General features: G+C 32.3%; 1 protein-coding gene across 8 annotated transcripts in view; it reads right to left on the bottom strand.

The window, feature by feature from the left end:
- The window catches only part of LOC115891650 (tubulin polyglutamylase TTLL4-like), a 28,184-nt gene that overhangs the window by 1,260 nt on the left and 5,754 nt on the right, over window positions 1–21,170 (bottom strand). For 5 of the 8 annotated variants that reach the window (XM_030912173.1, XM_030912180.1, XM_030912174.1 and 2 more), the window contains 9 exons: window positions 13,733–13,948; window positions 12,746–12,914; window positions 12,433–12,541; window positions 11,746–11,953; window positions 10,595–10,938; window positions 8,610–8,868; window positions 7,262–7,435; window positions 7,084–7,157; window positions 3,449–3,500 (listed from right to left, as the gene is read on the bottom strand). In XM_030912173.1, coding sequence (XP_030768033.1) covers window positions 3,449–3,500; window positions 7,084–7,157; window positions 7,262–7,435; window positions 8,610–8,868; window positions 10,595–10,938; window positions 11,746–11,953; window positions 12,433–12,541; window positions 12,746–12,914; window positions 13,733–13,948 — 1,605 coding nt within the window. The remainder of the gene's footprint in view (window positions 1–3,448; window positions 3,501–7,083; window positions 7,158–7,261; window positions 7,436–8,609; window positions 8,869–10,594; window positions 10,939–11,745; window positions 11,954–12,432; window positions 12,542–12,745; window positions 12,915–13,732; window positions 13,949–21,170) is intronic. The other 3 variants (XM_030912177.1, XM_030912178.1, XM_030912179.1) reach the window with 2 other exon arrangements.

Genomic DNA, 21,170 nt, shown 5'->3' with positions numbered 1-21,170 from the left:
AGTGAAATAACGGAACAACTTTTCGCTAGTGACTATATACTATATAATATACATACGTGTAGCAAAACGATTATTTATGAAATTCACTTAAATTAACTAATTACATATTTTTTCTTGCATTTTTGCTTTTATTTACTACTTGTCAAAGATTACATGTCAAAGAATTTAGATACGTCAATTTGACTTACCTGCTTCAGTAGCGTATCGGATGTTTATGGTTATAAATAATTATTATAACTTATCTATTTTTATTAGAATATTGAATTTTTATAACAATTTTAATAATTACCAACATTTATTCACAACGTAAAATAAAAAAAATATATTGAGTCTACCCCACGTCTACCCTACATCATAGTTCTACATTTTTTAAATAAAATTAGAACGACACTGATAAACCGGAATTTAAGTCGGCCATATTTGAGGCCTATCGCGGTGGACCTAATATTTTTGATATGCTCCTTCCTTAGTCTTTTTATTCAAAGGCCTATATCATTTCACTTTTTTGGTCATAATCCTGTTGACGGATATCAATAAAAATGTTAAACAAAATTCAAATCCGTTTGTTCCTAAAATGTTAGTTATTAAAATGTTAGGCACAGACAATATAAGCAGAAAAAGAAAAAAAAATCACACATAAGACTGACAGTGACAAGAAGTCTGTGGCTATAAAGTAATAAATCTCTGCCTAAATATATATGATCTAGAGTTTAACAGTATTTTATGGTAAAAAATAATAATCTGAAGTATCTTGAACGAATATTTAAAAATTTAACTTGGAGTGTTACGTAAAATAAATATTTTAGTATTTCGAAAGTTATATTTTTCTTTAAACACCGACATTCCTAAACTAGTCTATACTAAAACTATTTTTGATGTATATTTCTGTAAAAATTACTAACCAAACTACACCTAAAACGTGTTTGTCCTAATTTCCTTTCCTTTTTATTCACACATCTCTTAATTCTAATCTATTAAACTAACTATATCTATAAAATGTTACGTATGATAACACATAATTATGGCACAACATAAAAAACTCCGGGCAGGGGATGGTTAGAGTTAGAATGGGGGTAGAGGGGGTAAAATGTCTAAAAACTTATTCAAGTTACCTAATTCTTCGCTAGTTCAATGCGCAATAAGTCTAGATGGCGGTTAGTAACAATGCTTTTAGATTAAGACACCAATATTAACACTGAACCAATTTTTAGCCGGCAAAAAATATCATATGTTCGTTAAGGGTGTGTTTAGGATTTTTTTACTATTAGAACACGGTACGATATCAAATATGTTGAAACAAGGAGAAATAAGACGAGAATGACTATACTTAGGGTGTATTCCGTTGCTTACCTTGGTTATGGTTTTATGTTCCGTTTCTATCGGTTCCCTGAAAGTTTTCTTATTACGGAACACGGTTCCTGAAAAATTCGGTTATAACTGTCACCAAACTAACTAGCGCGAGAAGGCTGTTTTTTCTGGTTTTGGTTTGGTTTGGTTTGTCACATCAATGTCATTTATGTGACAGAAATCAAGCAAATATTGGAAGTTCGAGTAAAATTCTCATTTAATTTCTAAAATTTGTAATAATATTTTGTATTTACATCCAAAAGCAATGCAGGTAGGTAGTAAAGGTAAATAAATTTCATTAACTAAATAGAATAACTTTTTAGGACCATTTAAACTTATCATGTTGCCATTCTTTCTTAGTCAGGAACATTTAAAGAAAACATGAAAAACAAGACAACAAGTAATCGTGAATGTTTTGTAAGCTATAAAAATATAAATATTGAATAGATTTGTTTATTTGTTATTTAACTGTTTTAATATGTGACCCAAGGATACTATAGAGATAAGGATAGTTCGATTCCTATCTTCCTGCACTGTCAGTTTTTTTACATCATCTGATGACCGAATTGAAGTTGGCGCTAAAGATTTTAGACAGTGACAGTTATTTTTGCATTTGACGGACGAGCGCACAGTGCGTTGGAAGATAAATTTAGCGGGACAAAAGCGTTTGGTTAGAAATAAGCCAAAAAATGTGTACTGTAAGAATAAATAGTAGACATTCCAATTGATACAAAAATGCATGAATATTCTTTGTATTTCGATACATTTTTATCAACCAAATTTGGTCGTTTTCTGCTCAGCAAGGCAGAGATCATACGAAAACGATATATTTACAAGTGCTTATACATTTTATTCCAAAGCCAAATTATGTTGAAGATTGCCAAAGGTATGTACTTTTCTACTGTACGTATATTATTTGTTAAAATCCTTCGTGCCTTTGTTCCGCAGATATCAAACTTTCACTTTTTTTCAAATATCGATATATTGAATGATGTAGATCTTTTGAGTTACTAATAGTTACCAACACAGGTAGTCACAGTCACAGGGAGTTCAAGCTTAACAGGTGAATGCCCAAAAAGTTTCATTTCAATCGGATAGTATAAAATAAAACAACTCCATCAAAAGGCACTGAGTTTAAAAAATTGTCTTAGATACTTACTATATATGAATTTACAATTACCGAGTGTTAAAATTAAAATTAAAATATATATCTTAATTAATATTTTTAAAATAAAATATAATTTTTTAAAATAAAATATAGAGGGTGTCACAAGATTACAAAGTAATTAAAAAATAACTGCTAAAGAGTTTTTTGTAAGTATTTCACCTGATATCATAATTTTATGTATTTGGCAATAGTTTACAATACGGTTTTTGTGTGTCATGTACGAATAATATCATAGTTTTATTATCTTGTATTTATTTATTAATAAATTAAGTTGTTAATAAATAAATAGATTTAACCATATAGTTGCTATATATTAGACCATTTGCTACGTTCTTAGATTTTAAGTCCCAAACATTGCTCTTGAGATTTTGTCCCGCTAGAATAACCGCACTGTATATCACAATAATCCGCCGCACTGTGGAGCGCTGGTCAGCGCGTGACGTAGCATTCCACGGCGACTACGACAGCGGCGATTTGACGTGATCGAACAGTCCTTTAGAATATATACAGTCCTTTTATTGGACCTGCAAATCTTCACTTGAGCTGTCTAACGAGTTTAACAGTTTATTAATAAAGTACTTTTCAATATTAAACACCATTGAAAAGAAGAAGCAAACGTAAAAGCAGAGAATAGGTACATTAAAAATGAATAAAAGGTAAATTTTATAATAGAGGTATTGAAATTTAGAAAACGTCAACATTTGACGTTTCCAGTATTTTACCAAACCGTTCCGTATCAAACCGATGTTTTTCATGAACCGCTCTTTACCGTAGTTTACCGGTCTGGTTCGCCTGGTCTTGCAACGGAATACAGCCTTAAATAATATCGATTCTAAATGCTTAAACACACCGATAACGACATACAGTGAGGCTCAAACTAAAAATTGGCGATGTTGCGGCACACACTTGTTACAAAGGCTGGGTCCCACTTACTGCGGCATTGCGAGCACACACTGTGCAGTGCTGACAGAATGATATTTCTGGCCTTTTTTGTCAGATGGAATTTTCGGGTGTCCCAACAAAAAACAGGTGAAAACATCGCATGAAATGGTACGTGAGGGGGTGTATAACAGAAAATGAGGGTGTAAACAGTCAATTCACATTTCGTGTGTTTAATTAATTAATGATAATTATCGTTATAAAATTAATTTGAATTAATAGATTAAATAAATTTCTGAGGATTTTGGACCGAGAAAAATCAAAGATTATCCTTGATTTAATTCAGACACAGGTCAGGACAATAGCTTGCACAGTCGGTCCCGCATATGGAACTTCCCACATACAGGGTGTCTCAGATTTTAATCGGGAAAATTTAATAGACGATAGAACTTGCAAAAATAAAACAAAAAGTTCATATCAACTTGTAAGATTTAAAGCTTCCTTTTCGAGATACCGGGTGTTAAAGTTACTTAAAAAAAAAAAATTAAGATATTTGAAAAACTATTTAATCGATTTTGATATAACTTGACCCGTTTATAATACTTACTATGGGACTTAATTTGATGTAATTAGATTTAAGTTTAATGGCCAGGGACGGCGGTGGGGCATAACTGTTAAATTATTTTAAAGGAAAAAATAGGCACGCCACTGCTTTTTTAGAAGTTTAATATTATTTTTGGATTTAGTAATTAAAAATAGTATTTTTTTGTCTCCTGGCTATCTTGCTTACTTCTTGCGAAAAAAAATAAATTCTAATTGGAAATTAATATTATAATTGGTATTCTAATGGTACCCTGTATCTCGAAAAGGAAGTTTTAAATCTTACAAGTTGATATGAACTTTTTGTTCTATTTTTGCAAGTTCTATCGTCTATTAAATTTTCCCGATTAAAATCTGAGACACCCTGTATATACGATATATACCTGCACAAACCAGGTTTGAACAGGCGGCCTGAGCGTTAAAACTTAGCGTCTGTGGGGGCTTTAAGAAAACTTGTTAATATAGTGTATTTCAGACTTACTGATTAGTTCTTACTTTGCAGTCAATTTTGATATATGCAATAAAAAAATTAAACACACGAAATATAGGTTTGTTGACTGATTTTTTGATTAATATGCTTGACAGTTATCTTTCATATTTTGACATTTCCTGTACAGGGTGTCCCATTTTAGTTGAAATCATACGGTATCTCCGTTATTAGTGAAGATAGAAGGGTGCGGTTTGCACAAACCTGTCTCACTTTTTTGTCAAACGGAAGATGCCGTAAACAAAATTTTCATAGCCCTCTTCGTTTCCGAGCTACAGGGTCTTTTTGAAAATTTTACAGTGGCGTAGTCAGAATACAGTGGCGTAGTCAGGTTTTCTACCAAAAAAATATTTTTGAAAATATGAACTAAAGTTATGTTTTTTAAATGGAACACCCCGTATATTTATAAATCATATGATCTCTCTTGCCATAAGCTTCTCAAAAATATATATCACTCTATATTTATTTTCACTATTTACTGCAATATTTAAAAGTTTTTATAAGTAGGCCATGATTGATAATAAAAGAAACTAAAGAATTATTAAAAGTATACTGCTATCTGTCTCTTGTTCTTTATATATTAGGGAAACTTAACTACCGCTATTTGTAAATCTTGGAATACGTGTATACGTACGAATAATCTATCGTGGGAAGGCCCATACGAAGTCATGGATAGGATTAATGACGTCGTATACCGTATCAGAAAATTGCCAAAAGGAAAACCGAGGGTAGTCCATTTCAACCGTTTGAGCCCCTACCAAGGCGAAATAGAAGATCGTGCTGGGACCGTGAGAACCTGCAGCTTTGATCCCCCTGATTCGGAGATGTCCTTTGACGATTTCATGGCCCGATACAACAGCAGTGAGAAGGCTCGCTATGGTGTAACCAAAGAAGATCAACGAGACCTCTTTTCCGTGCCTCCTGATTATTCGCTCGCTCATTGTGTGGCCCGAGGTTTGCGGATGTCCAGAGGAATCGCTGCGACGTTCAATGAGAAGTTTGGGCGTGTCAGAGAACTACGCCGACAGGATCCAGAGGTTGGAAGCGTCTTGAGGCTAACCGACAATGCACATGGTCAAGCAAGACACATCTTCTACCTAGTCACTAAGGAATGGTCGCCGAGTAAGCCGACTTATCTCAATCTATGGAACACCCTGATTGAACTCAGAGAAGCCTTGCTAAACAACATCATTACACGATTAGCCATACCGAAGCTGGCGTGTGGACTCGATGGTTTGAGTTGGCGTACAATCCGGAACATGATTGAAGTCTTGTTCAGATTTACGGGAATCGAGATCCTTGTTTGCTGCTACAACCCAAAGCTGAGATCGGGAGAGAAAACTGTAGACTGCTATTTCTTCCAGACTTCGCAATGTACCAGGGGCCAGCTTTGCAAATACCTTCATTCACCGTGTACATCTCGGGACGAGCATGTACCTAAGAAGGGGGCAGTGTTGCGGACCGGTGTGGACTCGACTTAACCTAACAATATGGCCCGCCCTCGGATGACCTTAAATCGCATAGACACCGCAATGATTCATTCGTTCGAGAAGAATCGAGTCCCACTGGAATGGACGAGTACATACGAGAACATTCGAAAACCTTCTCTACGCACCTAACGATCTATGGACAATTCTAGAGTTCTTTACCTGCCGGTATAAAAGCCGGCGGCCGTGGCCTACAGGGGCCAGTTATAAATATACCAGTGCAGTTGACGCGCCAAAATTCAAAAATAAATTCTTAGTTATAAATCGTTTGTAAATAGTTCTATAAGTCTTTTATCGTTATTGTTTTTGTTAATTAGTGTTAAATAAATAGTGTTTAAATAAATTGTGACTTTCTATCCACACGGAACCGACAAAACGTAACAATACTTTCTAAAAATATTTTTTTGGTAGAAAAACAGACTACGCTACTGTATTCCACGTAAAAAGTTCTACAAAAAGCAGTTTTCGCCTTCTCGATACCTTTAACAATAACAGAGATACAGGGGGTGTCCCAAATTGCAACATTTTCGAAAAGACCCTGTAGCTCAGAAACTAAGAGGGCTATGAAAATTTTGTTTGCAGCATCTTCCGTTTGATGAAAAAGTGGGACAGGTTTGTGCAAACCGCACCCTTCTATCTTCACTAATAACGGAGATACCCTATGATTTCAACCAAAATGGGACACACTGTACATAATATAATTTGATTAAACCATACGAAAATTAAGAAATTTTTATTTTCGCATGTACCATCCCGTTTCAAAAAGATTTATTTGAAAAGTAATTTTAATAGTCACTTTGAAAATTAATTATAACGTCAGATTATAACCTCGGATAAGAGCCAACTAAATATTTTCAATGTATTTAACGTCAATTATAATTTATACGGGTCATATATAAATGTGAAATCGCGCATTTAATTTATTGTGTTTTCAATTCAATCGATGCCAAAATTTTAAACGCTTGAGGAAATTTAGAAATACAGTAGTAAATGGCGTTAATGATATGTGAAAAACATATTATCTTCATAAGCAAGATGTATGATTGATATTTATGAAAATTAAAATTCTCAGTAATACAAATGAAATAAAATGAAAAGAACTGTGTGAATCCTACCTTAGATAATGTAGATTGGGTCGGAACATTCAGGTGGATTTTTTGGGCACACAATGTCTGAAGGAGAGCAATTCCTAAAAAAATGAAAATAATTTAATAACGGTATTCAAAACTGTTCAGACTTGTTCTGAACTGTTCTGGAACTAACATAACCTAGAAAAAGCCTTGATTTACGTACCGTCATCTCTTCTAGAAGCGTATTTCGTTTCCCAGGCATCAAACAGTCTGTTGTAGTACCTAGATTCCATAAATCCTAAGTATGTATGTGTATCTTCTGTAGGAAATATCCTCTCAAATTTTCCTTTGACTACAAATTCATCTTCGGCCCTCAGTAAATGTCTTACGTCATCACCTACAATCATATGAAGCATTTATAAATAAATAATTAATATGTATTATCTATACAGGGTGGCGACTCTCATACGCCGCGGAAGCTCCAAGGAAAATGGCAGTTTATATCGAAATGACATTTTGGCAGCATATGTAGGTTAACTGACAACATTTTATAAAAATATATACAATTATACAGGGTGACCCCAAAAAAAGTTACACATCAAAGTTGTGTTCTTTCTAATGGAACACCCTATATATTGCTATTGGTGAATGCACATTGCATTTACCAACTAATAGAATCATATCAATTCTTTCTGATGTAGAATAAGTGTGCATTTTCGGCTAATTTCTCAGAAATTTTTTTGTTTTAACTGACACAAAATTATAACTAGTTGTTAAAGTTGGACTAATTAGACAGCTATGTTGAAGTAACGTCAGACATTTTACAGCCACCTAGATTTTACCAAATAATAAAGATCTACTCAGGTCAAATCATGTAAATGAAATTATCTAGGAAAATCTTTGTTTTAGGGGTAGGCAACCTTACTAGTATTTTGAAGAGACATGAATTCTCCATTGAATATCGGAATAATATACTGGGTGTTCCATTTAAAATAAGAGAGTAACAAGCTTTTAAAGATGACCAATGTTCAATATTAATTTTGTCTCACCCTGTATAACTTTTTAAATCAAGCTTTAATTTGATTTAAAGTGCTATATTTAATTTAACTACATATTAGGCTATACCGGGTAAATTCCAGTTTAGGTAGCTTTTATTGTAATTTATAAATAGTTCTTAATTTCTAGAAAATGTTAAATATGTCAAAAACCTTACATTTTAGTCATATACTCTTATAAAACTCACCTTTATTTTTCTCCTAGAATCCGAAAATCAATTAATATATAGAGTGTTCCGTTACAAAAAACACAACTTTGATATTTAATTTTTTTTGGGACACCCTGTAGAACTGTCTATGTTTTTAAAAAGTGCTCTGAATTAACCTACATATGCTCACAAAATTTCATTTCAATTCAAACTGTCGTTCTCTTTGGAGCCCCCGCGGCGTATGAGAGGCGCCACCCTGTACAGGGTGTTTAAAAAAAATATACGCCAAATAAACCAATTTAATAAATGTACAGGTCAAGTCACCCTGTATAAATAAAAACTTTCTTTACATCAATGATCTTTTTACCTGTTAAATCTTTTAGAATATCGTAGACATAGTCCTCTCTCGATTCAAATTCAGTGAAATTCTTATGTTTCTTTCTCTCTCTTTTGGTCAAAGCCCTTGTATATAGTCGTCCGTCGAAGCACTGCGGTGGATTTTTGACAGACTGCCCTAACCGTGGAGGAAAATGAAATTGGGCCATGTCGAGCAAGGTTTGTACTAGAGGACCCTTAACGTGGGCGTCAAGCGGAGATGCGCTATGCAAACTTGGAGAAATATTAACCTAAAACATTGAAATACTGTACAGCCTTGTTATATACCGTTAACATCTAAAAAAGAAGGCATGGGGGTATAAGAGTGGCGTCATCGAAGTAGACGATAAGCAAGGCCTTTATAGGTACCCTAGATCATATATACTGACGTGGAAAAATCAACGCCATAAGTTTAGCATTAAAAAATATGTCTCCAACATCACGACATGCCATTTTCAAACCTCTTTTATTGCACTTATGGAACGTTCAATAGGTTTGTCTTTCTCGAAGGCCTTACTTTACGCATGCGCATTAAAAGTTGCACGTATTTCCAAAATAATCACTATTTTATACGGTTTAGGAAAAGGGAAGTACAAATTATACGTTGTTAAGGAAACCAACTTTTCATTGTCATCATGTCATCATATTGTCATAACCTTATTTTCATTGTGTAACGACGCTTGTTTTTTACATTTTTTAATTTAAAAATTGTATTAATTACTCTTATTTAGTATTAATGATGCAAGTGTGGTCAGTGAGAAGTTAATTTTAAGTTTGTGCAATTATATTTCAATTAGTTGGACTTTATAAATACTCGTAAAAATGACTAGAAAGTATTTAGTGTGTGAACGTTCTAATATAGGTCTCCGCATAGATAAATGAAACAAGTTTAGATTGGAAAGTGCCCATAAGGATAATGTAAACACTATTGGCGCTGTTCTTGCAACGGTCGCGACCCAAAACTTTTGAAGATTTCGGAGCGGTTCGGCTTTTTCCGGAATTATATCGCCATATATTGTTTATTCAAATTTATTATTATTTTCGTTCAATTTTATAAATAAAATACAGTGTGTTGCATACAAGAAACTTTATTTTATATAAGGACGCATGTATGAAATACCTATGAAACATTGGAAACCGACGTTATGCCACGATCCACGATGGTTTTTGCTGTTCACAGTTTACAGCACAGCTTTTTAAGTTTTTAATGCCACTTTTTCACAATTATCACCGGTTGGAGTAAATAAAACTTGAATTAAACTCACAAGATACCAATAATTACTTTGAAAATGAACGCTATAAACACTTTTCGGAATTTCTTTAATGAGAGTGGTTTAGATTTTGAAAGATTATTATGATTTTTGAAGATTCTGACTTTGACAAGAGAAAATTATTTCTGTTTTTGTTTGTCGTTGTTCTTAGCGACCGATATAGCAGCGCCAGATCGCGTATAACGGTCGCGACCCAAAATAATTTCGCGACCTAAAATTTTTACGGGATTTCCAATCTAAACTTGTTGCATTTATCTATGGGTCTCCGAATTATCTTTTCATAGGCAAGTAAAGTATTCAGTTGTTTTTTATTTATATTAAGCCAAATGCATACTTTCTGGTTAGATCTCCTAAGAATGTTGATATTCGTAGGGAGTGGCAAATATATTTTTTATATAATTTAATTTTTGTGACAGTAAACATTCAATTTAATGTTCAAATATATGCATTTTACAAATTAAATTTTGAAAATTAATGTTCAAATTTGGCGCGTGGACGATAGTTCCTCGACAAGGATAAATAGAGTAGAAGCACCGCGTGTGCGACAAAAAAAGAAGATAAATGGAAGTCGTTGATATGTTTGCGACAGTTTCCATAGTGACTTACGTATCCACGTAAGTAATATATGATCTAGGAATACTGTATCTAAAATCTGAAAAGGTCGCAGTGGGACAAAATCTAATCTAATCTAGCCATATTTACTCACCTCAAGCAACCACGGTTTCAGATACTCGTCCAGTAGTACATCGATTCCAAACAGCTCATAACAATTGTAATAACTCAGCATGCTTTCTTCGCACAAGGGTGTTATCAAAGACTCGGAAGAAATGATAGTTTTTATAACTAATTTTTGCAAATTCGTCCACAGAGTTTTCGTATCTACCCCCTCGTCGTGCATGTACTCCATTAATTTGCTCACAGTCCACTTGTGACCGTGACAGGCATTCGCGTCTTCGTTCGCTGTATATTGGCTAGACAGTTTGTTTATACTGTAATTGGTCAGATGCATGTAACGATCTTTAAGGTCTTTGATATCATCGCTGTATTTCACTGAAAAGTTTTTTTTGTTTTTGGTTACTATCTAACAAATATATTAAAAGAATATATTGCCAGTACCTCATTTACTCATTTACACAATGATGGAAAGTGAAGCCAAAGAGAAGAAATAGGAATATCAATCTTACATAAGTCTATCCTTTTGGTTCAACAGGATTTTCGTGCGCACGCACCAAATAAAAAGATCTGATTTATCTACTTCATCGCTGAACTCTGTCACCTGCCCGCGTACTATTTTAAACTCTAAATATTAATAACGTATAATATATTATTTTTTTATTGGTAATGGCATTATTTCAACCTGTTATATTAGATATTCATCATATCTATCCGTTTCTTGTTTTTGTTTAAATATGTCAAAGAGATTAAATTTAAATTTATAAGTAAAGGCGCGAATAGTCAGACGCTAAATTGATTTACGTGGTAGATAGAAACTTAGAAAACTACTTCTATTGGTTAGTATAAAATAAACCAACTAATCGAGAAGCATTTCTCACGCTTGCGTAGTTCAAAGCTGTTGAACGAAAAGAACCGACTTATGTGGATTTTGTATAGCTCCATCTCAAAAATTTGGCTTCAATTTCTGTTCCTTACTCCTTACTAGCAATATATTCCTATAATATATTTGCTATAAAATGATAAACATTTCTAAAATCTCAGACCATAAACCAACTAGACACCTCTCTAGCAATAGATAGCCTAGGATTGTGACGTCGCGTCAAATAGTGGAGCTTAACAATCCTTCCCAAAGAAAGGTTAGTGTCTATATGTTTCACGGTCTAAGATTATTATTAAACCTACCACTTGCGAACCTGGCTAAGCCGTCAGGATAGAGGTATATTCTTAACGGGTGGAAACTAGTAACCAAAACGTACAGTCTCAGGTCGAATTTGCTGCCGTTAATGAGGTATGGATTGTTAACGTATTTCTGGCACACCAAAGAAGTTTTTTTGGGCAGCTGAGACCATTTGTTGATGACTTTGATACCGGCACCTCTAGCTGACGCAGGCTAGAGTAATATTAATTAAATTTAAAGCAAATCAAAATAATATATAGAGCAAACAATAACAGTTGACATGCACGTCATCTGACGTTTACCATTTTCAATTTTATTCTGTGTTTTCTTTGACAATTAATCTGCGTTTTATTTTCTGAAACACATTTTTCAGCTTTCACTTCAATTTAACTAGAAAACTTCAATTTAACTAGAATTTGTTTATGTAATAATCATAGACAAAATAATAATGTAGATAAAAAATATTTGTATTTATTATTTGACAGCTCAAAAGTCAAAGTAAAAAAATAGCTGTGGCAACATTTCATTGGTCAAATATTTTGATGACGTGGAGGCCAAATTTTATTAATTTTCCTATAATTTTCCTAAATGTTTTATTAAATATCTCAGAGAAGGAAGTAAACAAAGAGCCACCTTAAAGTCTTAACTTCTCTAGGTTTACTTATTTTTCTGGGACTGAAATCACTACTTACCGGTTTAATAATCCACATTTCCTTGGTGCCGCCATTTTTAAAATCCCACCTCTGCTTCAGCAATTTTATATCTTGAGGTAGAACGTAGGTGTGAGGCAGAAATCCAAACCTAACATATAATAAACTGTACTATCGAAAAAACGGCGTCACGGTAACTTTTGAACATTTTGTGTTTAATTGCCAGAGTTTATTCGACATTTATGTAAAAAAATTAGAGACAAATGTTTCAAAGAATTCAATGTTTACTGTTGCTTCTATATAACTAAAGTATTCTGAGCTTTAGGGTACAAAAATCTTAAATTATATCACTTACTCTTTAAGGCCAAACTGGGCAATCATTTTCTGGAAATTCCTCCACAGCCTATCTTTTCTTCCCAGTTGGAAAGTTCCAGGAAAATGATTCAGTTTCTGTGTCTCTTTTAAAGTTACGAAATTGGCAGATTTCATGTGTTTTCCCCACGTGCCCAGCCACTGGTTCGATTCTAAAAAATAACGACAAAAGTGACTTAAAGCACTTCAAAAAATATAGTTAGATAGTGTACTGAAACACCCCGTTTATGATCTGTTTTAACTAAAAATATAACATAAAATACTACAGGATCGTTAATTTTTACTAAGTTGGTTACAAGATGCCAATATAAGAAAATGTGTCTAGTTGGAAATAGTCTAAGGTTTGGTTTAAATAAAATGGTCTTAATGGGGATTCATTATAAATATGAGATTTATAAAAGGTAAAAACTCAACAGAGTCATAACTTTTTAATACAATACGATCGAAAAAAAAACGGCGTCAGCGATGGCTATGAAATGAAGATCGCTGTCATTCTATATGAAAAAATATATGGGAAATGTCATTGATTGTCATTTCCAAGCCAACTGGAAGCCGTTTATTTTTCGATCATGCGATATGTTGGTTACTGGATGCCCACATATGAAAATGTGTCAAGTTGAAAATAGTCTAAGATTTGGTTTGGATAAAATGATCTCATGTGGATTTAGAGAAGGTAAAAATACAACAGGGTCCTTTTTATCATGTTGGTTACAGGATGCCCACATATGAAAATGTGTCTAGTTGGAAATAGTCTAAGGTTAGTCTTGGTTTCCTTTATAAAATAGTTTTATGGTGAATTACATTAGGTAGAAACTCACCAAGATCCTTACTTTTAATTATGTTGGGAACAAGATGTCCACACAACAAAAAATGCATCTAGTTAGAAATACTCTAAGGTTTGATTTAAATAAAATGGTCACACTTTTGGAGCTAAAAGGAAACGGGAATGGAGGAAATCAAGGGTGCACACCTCTACTGAACTCACTTCTGACCAAGGCGAAGCCAGAGTTCGTCAGCGTTTTTCTGACAATCACCGGCGTGATAGTGCTGAGTTTCCATTTGAAAAACTTCTTGCCGGCTGGTAGTTTGTAGGCAATTTCGAGGTCCGGTGATCTGAACTTAATGTAAGGTGGAATGTTAGGAAATAAGCTGGATCGTACTGGCCATGACGCTGATTCGCCCGAACCTAAAAATAAAACGTCAATAAAAACAGGCGGTATAAAAAAGTATTAACGTTGTTTGATGGAATTTTTGCGGATGCAGGAAATAAGATATTACGTCTAAAAATCTAGACACTCGTAAAACAGAGGATACTGTTGCCAACTTAGCGGTTTATCCGCTAGATCTAGCGGTATATTTTTCGGGAAAAATATTATTTACCGGCTAGCGTTTTTTTGGCGGTTTACAGACATAACTTATTTTCACAAGGATGAAACCTTAGACTCTCAGTAGTGCTCTTATGTGTTTTGAATACCGGCGTGTTTGTGGGGTTCGCCCTGCCGTCTCTAATAGAACAGCCTCGGAGCGAGAATTATGATGTCACGCTAGTTAGATACTACGGATTAATAAATATGTTGTAGCATACACGGAAAACATAATTATTCCTCGTATTTTTGGTTTGTGTTTTAAAAATGATATAGTTTCCATGAAATATATACATAATATACAGTTAATAAATACAATATATATACCTATTTATAGTAATAAATACTTTGGCAAATAAAATATGAACCATACAAATGCAGCAAATGTTTTACAATATACAAATAATGAATAGGTAGATAAGATAATGGGTAAAATGTAAAATATATTTTAAATTTTGGGGTTTGAAAATCGATCTAATTTAACAAAAAACATTCAATATTTACTAATAGTGATGGATTATTATCTGCATACACAAAATTTATATGTATATTTTGCAAGTATCAATGTTCGAAAAATTATATATTTGCAAATAGTACAATATCATAGAAAAAAGGCGTCAACGATGGCTATGAAATAAAGATCGCTGTCATTTTATATGTAAAATTATTCTAAAATGTTTGATTTTCTTGGGATTTAGGTTCGGGAAACACGCTGATTAAGTTTTCTCTTGGTCTTTCATTATTTTTTTGGTTAAAAAAAACGTTTTAATACAACCAAAAATACGAGGAATAATTATGTTTTCCGTGGTATCTAACTAGCGTGACGTCATAAATCTCGCTCCGGGGCTGTTCTATTAGAGACGGCATTGGTCTGATATTTAGAAATGTCAAAAACTGATGACATTTTACTTTTGACATTTATGACATTTCGGGTTGATTTTTGCAAGAAGAGGAAGAACTGTCACTTGTTTTATTATTTTCCTTTTCTATTTCACGAAAATAAAAAGAGTTACCTATCTGATTCGTTCAGGCACTCAATTTAAAGAATATCAGTAACTTTTTTGACAGAGGGATTTTATATTTGCCATGTTGGTAAAAAATAACGGTCAAAATTCAAAGTTATTCATTTTATAGACTTTATTATAAAGTTATATTTAATCAGTCAGACAGAGTGTAATGACCAAACATCCTCTAAACACAAAAAATATTCAGCCGTGACTATGAGCGCGGGAGAACTATGCGTTTCCGAGTAAAGTATTTAAATATTTTAAAAATACTTACTGCTTTTGATTCAATATTTTTGCATCTCTATTTAAATGAGATTAGTTGTAACAGTGAAAACAGTACATACTTATGCAGCCGATCGGCCGACTATTAGATTGCATGTGAGCACGGCTTCATAAGGATTATATTGGTTACAAATCTGCAACTAAGGCTTCATAAGGATTATATTGGTTACAAATCTGCAACTAAATAGTTGGCCGACTAAGAATTGCATGTCACCCTCAGGTTTATTTTCCAATATTTCCTTTTACAGTGTCCAAACTATTTAAAAACGTAAGTCAAAGTGTCTTGTTTTCAAATTAATAGTTTTTTTAGAAAATATACGATAATTGTTTTGAGTAGTTTATATGCAATAAATTAATTTACTTTAATAATTCTTAATTATTACTTTAATAAAAAAGATCATCTTATTAAATAGAGATGCCAACATATTAAATCGAAAGCAGTAAGTATTTATAAAATATTTAAATACTTTACTGGGAAGTGCATAGTTCTCCCGCTCTAAATAATTTTTGTGTTTAGAGGATGTTTGGTCATTACAACCTCTCTGACTGATTAAATATAACTTTATAACATATGTAAAAATCAGACATGTAAAAATAAGTAAAGTTCATTTATTTCTTTTAGTTGCCTTTCTCACCTGGTTTCCATTCGAAGCACATGAGACCACTACTGAGAGCCTAAGGTTTCATCCTTGTGAAAATAAGTTATGTCTGATTATTCTCAGATCTTGGACTAATTTTTGTTTAAAATAGTGTTTAAAATTGACTCAAAATTTCAGAAGCTTTTTTTTGTTATTTCTAAAACGAGTATGGTGAAAACACAATAAATTGCAATAAATCATGAAATAAAAAATATTTCATTCTTTTTCTTTATGCTGTAAACGGTTCAGATGTTTATACTCAACAACTTATTCCCTGCTATTAACCACAAAACACACACCAAGGCACTTAAATTTTGTTTTAAAACACGAAGAGCAACACATCTAATCCACGAAATATCTCTGTGAGTATTGCCAGATTTTTTCAATGTCCTGTTTCATGTCGTGCAGTAAGTATTTAAAAACAACACATCGGCTATACAAAATTATTTATTAGTATTTTAATAAAGCACGCTTTTAGATGTTTCAAAAAACTTTTAATAAGAGTAACTTTAACTCAACATATATGTTTCGGCTTGTTAGGCCTTTTTCAAGAGTTTTTTAAGAACTAATCGTCTAACTACACTGTAACTATATATATATATTTACTATGGGGGTGGGTTCAGAGAGTTTACAATAGGGGTAATAAAAAATGTAGAGAGAATTTAGAAATCCTTGTTGGTCGTTAACATTATTTTCGTTTTTAACAGATTTTAGTATTTCTAACTGTTCAATGTAATTTAAGCGTCTACCTTTTGTTTCTCTGTGTAGTAACTTAATTGAGTTTTCATTAATTTTGTGATTATTTACTATACAATGAGTTGCAAGACCAGAACTTTGCTGGAGATTATTAATAGACTTTACATGTTCTTTAATCCTTATATCTAAATTTCTACCTGTTTGGCCTATGTACACGGCATCACAATCATTGCAATCCACTCTATATACACCCGACTTATTTTTGACATTAGTTTTGTCTTTATTATTTAATAAAATTTGACCTAAATTTCTTTTATTTACGTTAATAATTTTACATCCTATTTTATTGAGATTATTTAATATTTTGTTAGTTAAATTAGGAATGTAGTTTAAAAGTCGTAATTGTTATTGTCTTTAGAATTAGCGGAATAAAAATTTTTCATTAATATTTTCTTTTGTTTTTCTTTAGCATATTATCAATAAGGGAACACTTATATCCATTGTTGATGGCGATTTGTTTAATAATATTTAACTCTTTTTTAAAATTCTCTGGGCTCAATGAAAACATTACTAATCTATGAATTAAACTATGAAAGGGTGACATTTTGATTTGCCAGGATTGGTGTGATTGACTATGTATTACAATGTCTGTGGTAGTGGGTTTTCTGTAAATATCAAATTGTAATCTATTAGACTGTTTTATAATTGTAACATCAAGAAAATTGATGGTATTAATACCTTTTTCAATAGTAAATTGTATTCTCGGGTTAATTGAATTTAATAATGTTAAAAAACTGTTTAAATTTCTCTCGGTGCCTGACCAAATACAAAAAATGTCATCTACATATCTTGCCCAATAATTTATTTTTGATATTGAATTAGAAATTTAGATATAAGGATTAAAGAACATGTAAAGTCTATTAATAATCTCCAGCATAGTTCTGGTCTTGCAACTCATTGTATAGTAAATAATCACAAAATTAATGAAAACTCAATTAAGTTACTACACAGAGAAACAAAAGGTAGCCGCTTAAATTACATTGAACAGTTAGAAATACTAAAATCTGTTAAAAACGAAAATAATGTTAACGACCAACAAGGATTTCTAAACACATTTTTTATTACCCCTATTGTAAACCCTCTGAACCCACCCCCATAGTAAATATATATATAGTTACAGTGTAGTTAGACAATTAGTTCTTAAAAAACTCTTGAAAAAGGCCCAACAAGCCGAAACATATATGTTGAGTTAAAGTTACTCTTATTAAAAGTTTTTTGAAACATCTAAAAGCGTGCTTTATTAAAATACTAATATTTCAACGATGTTTCACAAGGAACCAACCACAGCTTCAGTACAATTTATCAAAATTATTTTTTAATTTAGTATTTTTTTGATTCAAGATTGATTTAAAATGAAAATTAAAATTAGTAAAAGTACGAATATATTTCTGATTGAAGGTTGGACAAAATATGCGACAAGTAGTGTGATTTTTTTCTAAATTTATTTTGGACAATTTTTCTGTGTATTTAAGAATAAAGTATGTTATTTTTGTATAGAGGTATTTTTAAAAATGTCTTAGACTTTGAGTGAAAAGGTTAAAGTCGTTAGGTTTTTTAAAAATGTTAAAAAACCCTTGAATTTGAAACCTTCAAAATCATTTTTTTGATCCCAAATGCTAATGACTAAAGATTTTTATTAAATTCAAACAATATACTATAGTGTGTGACCAACTTTAGATACCTTTGAACCTGACAAACTACACATTTTCGACAACTCAATAAACCAATTAAATGAAAAATTACCTAGCCTCGAAAACGAATGTCATTCTCCTGTAAGCGCGCCAAAAAACAAGATTTTCACGAAAAACATAAAATAGTATTTCGAAGTTTTTATGCGACATCCAACGATGACACATATTTTTTATTATGGCTCACTTTGCCAAAATGGAAAACAAAAACTGATTTATATTTAGAAAAAATGTAAATAATTTTGAGGTAAACACAAAAAAACATAAAAAATGTGGTTTTCCCAAAATTTTAATTGATTTTCTTATTAAATTGTTTTATGATTAAAATATAAAACACTTTTTCTTCACCATGTATACTACTTCTTTGTTAGATAGCGAATTAAAAAAATAACATTTTTTGTGTTTGAACTATGATCAAAATTTTTAACAGTTTTGCAGATATTCGCGGTATTATAACAATATGATCGAAAAAAAATAAACGGCGTCGGCGATGGGTATGAAATGAAGATCGCTGTCACTCTATATGTAAAATTATATGGGGAATGTCATTGATCGTCATGTCTAAGCCAACTAGACACCGTTTTTTTTCTCGATCATACGGTATTACATATGACTTTTTCAACAGTAAATTTTTATCAAAGCCACCTAATGATTTTTGTCTGATATTTTACAGTTGAAAGATCCATATCTAATTTTAACGCAATTTCGCAAATAATTGTTTAAAATTAATAATACACAAGGTGTTCCGTTAAAAAAAAGAAAACGAAAAAGAATTATTTTATATTTTAGGAAGTTTGGCATAGAACTTTGAACACCCCGTATGATTTAATATTATGATATTTAAAATAAAGTCAGTACAGACTAAAGCCGGAGTCTCGTGCATCCGAAATCCGATGGTACGACATCCGAAATTTGAAGTTATCCTGTGAAATAAAAAAAGCCTGTCACACATCCGAAAGTTCGTTCCGAAATTTGACAGTTCTGACATTTTTCTGCTGCATTGAATAGAGATTCATATCTTGTTTTATTGGAGAAACACTTATAAAAATAACTTCCTCGCCAAATATCCCGAAATTGCCCACTTTCCACTAAACTTCAAAAATGTTTTCAAAAAAAGTGAGGTTAAAAAACACACGATATCGTACAAAAGTTAAACAATATTTAACTTTATACGACGTCGGACGATTAGTTAAAAATATCGGATAAAAATTGGTGTCAAAATATTTCGACCAATAGGAGCACCATCAGATCGTCGTGTCATCGGATTTCGGATGCATGAGACTCCGGCTTAAGGGCTCAAACACACTGATGACCAAGTCGCACCGGCCAGGCCGCACCTACCTCTAAAACCATTAAATCAAATGAAATAGCGCACACTAACGTCCTGGCCGTCCGTTGGTCGTTGCGACCAGAAGACTGCACGGAAATATTATTATTTTCTGTCGCTTGTTGCCGGTTTTCTTCCAAATTAATAATTTTTCAGATAAAATGCCTCAAATTCAAGGCACAATATTTTATTTTCTATAAGATATAGTGTTTTAGTGTAGTTTTTGCACACGTGCAGAAAATCCAAAGAACTAGTATACAGACTGAATCAATGGTAAACTTAAATCTAATCCCTTTTTTTTATCAAGGTATTCTAGTAAAAACTCAAATCATTTTTATATGACATACCTACTCTATTAATGGTTGGTATGATACCTGTTATTATACCTTTGAGTTTCAATGTTTAAAAAATAAAAAAAATATTATTTAAAGTTTTTCTACAACCACTTGTTTTTGTTATTAAATTAGTTTTTTTAGTTGTATTGTAGTCATGTACAAGGAGGACAACTGTATTTTAAATATGATATTTAATTAAACGTTTTTCAAACAGGGTTCATTAGACTATATTTCTACTAGGTACATTATTTTGAAAAAAAAATTAAGAAAGTAACTTAAACATTCATAAAAATAGAAGTAATTACTGTTGTAGATTCTTCCTTATATTGTAAACATTGAAATAACTGGAAGCTAAACTTGCTACCTGCTTATATTTAGAGCCAGTGTCTGACCATCTTTTTTTACGATGGCCCTAATATGTTTACTTCCAAAGTCGATAAGGGCGCCATATCAGTAGAAAAAAGAAACAGAATATCTCCCTTTTTGTCGGTCGCGCGTACACAATGCTTTTTGTTTGTTGTGAATAGCAACTTCGCTTTTTAGTTAACTCGGATATTTTAAAATTTCTGAAACAATATTTTCTAATTGATAAAATGTAACTAACTCTGTTGAAACTGGTCGTTCATCTGGCCGCAGCTAAAAACGCAATACATCCGGCCAGCCGACGGCCAGGTCGTTGCGACCTGGTAGTCAGTGAGTTCGAGCCCTAACTATAGTAAGTACCTAGTATAGTTTTGATTTCAGGACACATCTTATATTTTTATTATTATCTTTTTTAAATGCTGCTGAAAATCATATTTTCCTCATTATTTTTATTTATAGAATAAAATTATAAAAACAAATTTAATTATATCTTAGGACTATGTAAAGTGATTAAGAAGGAAGCCAAAAATGCGATAATATACAGGGTGTATCATATAAAAATTCATAGAGAGTTAAAATAGGACAAAATAAAATGAAAGCAACGTAATAAAATTATTTGGTTTAACATAATTCCAGTTGGCTTGGAAA

Source organism: Sitophilus oryzae, unplaced genomic scaffold, assembly GCF_002938485.1.
Source record: "Sitophilus oryzae breed Bouriz unplaced genomic scaffold, Soryzae_2.0 scaffold_1189_pilon_pilon, whole genome shotgun sequence".
In the NCBI taxonomy this organism is placed as follows: domain Eukaryota; kingdom Metazoa; phylum Arthropoda; class Insecta; order Coleoptera; family Curculionidae; genus Sitophilus; species Sitophilus oryzae.
This window is presented reverse-complemented; position numbering and strand designations above follow the sequence as displayed.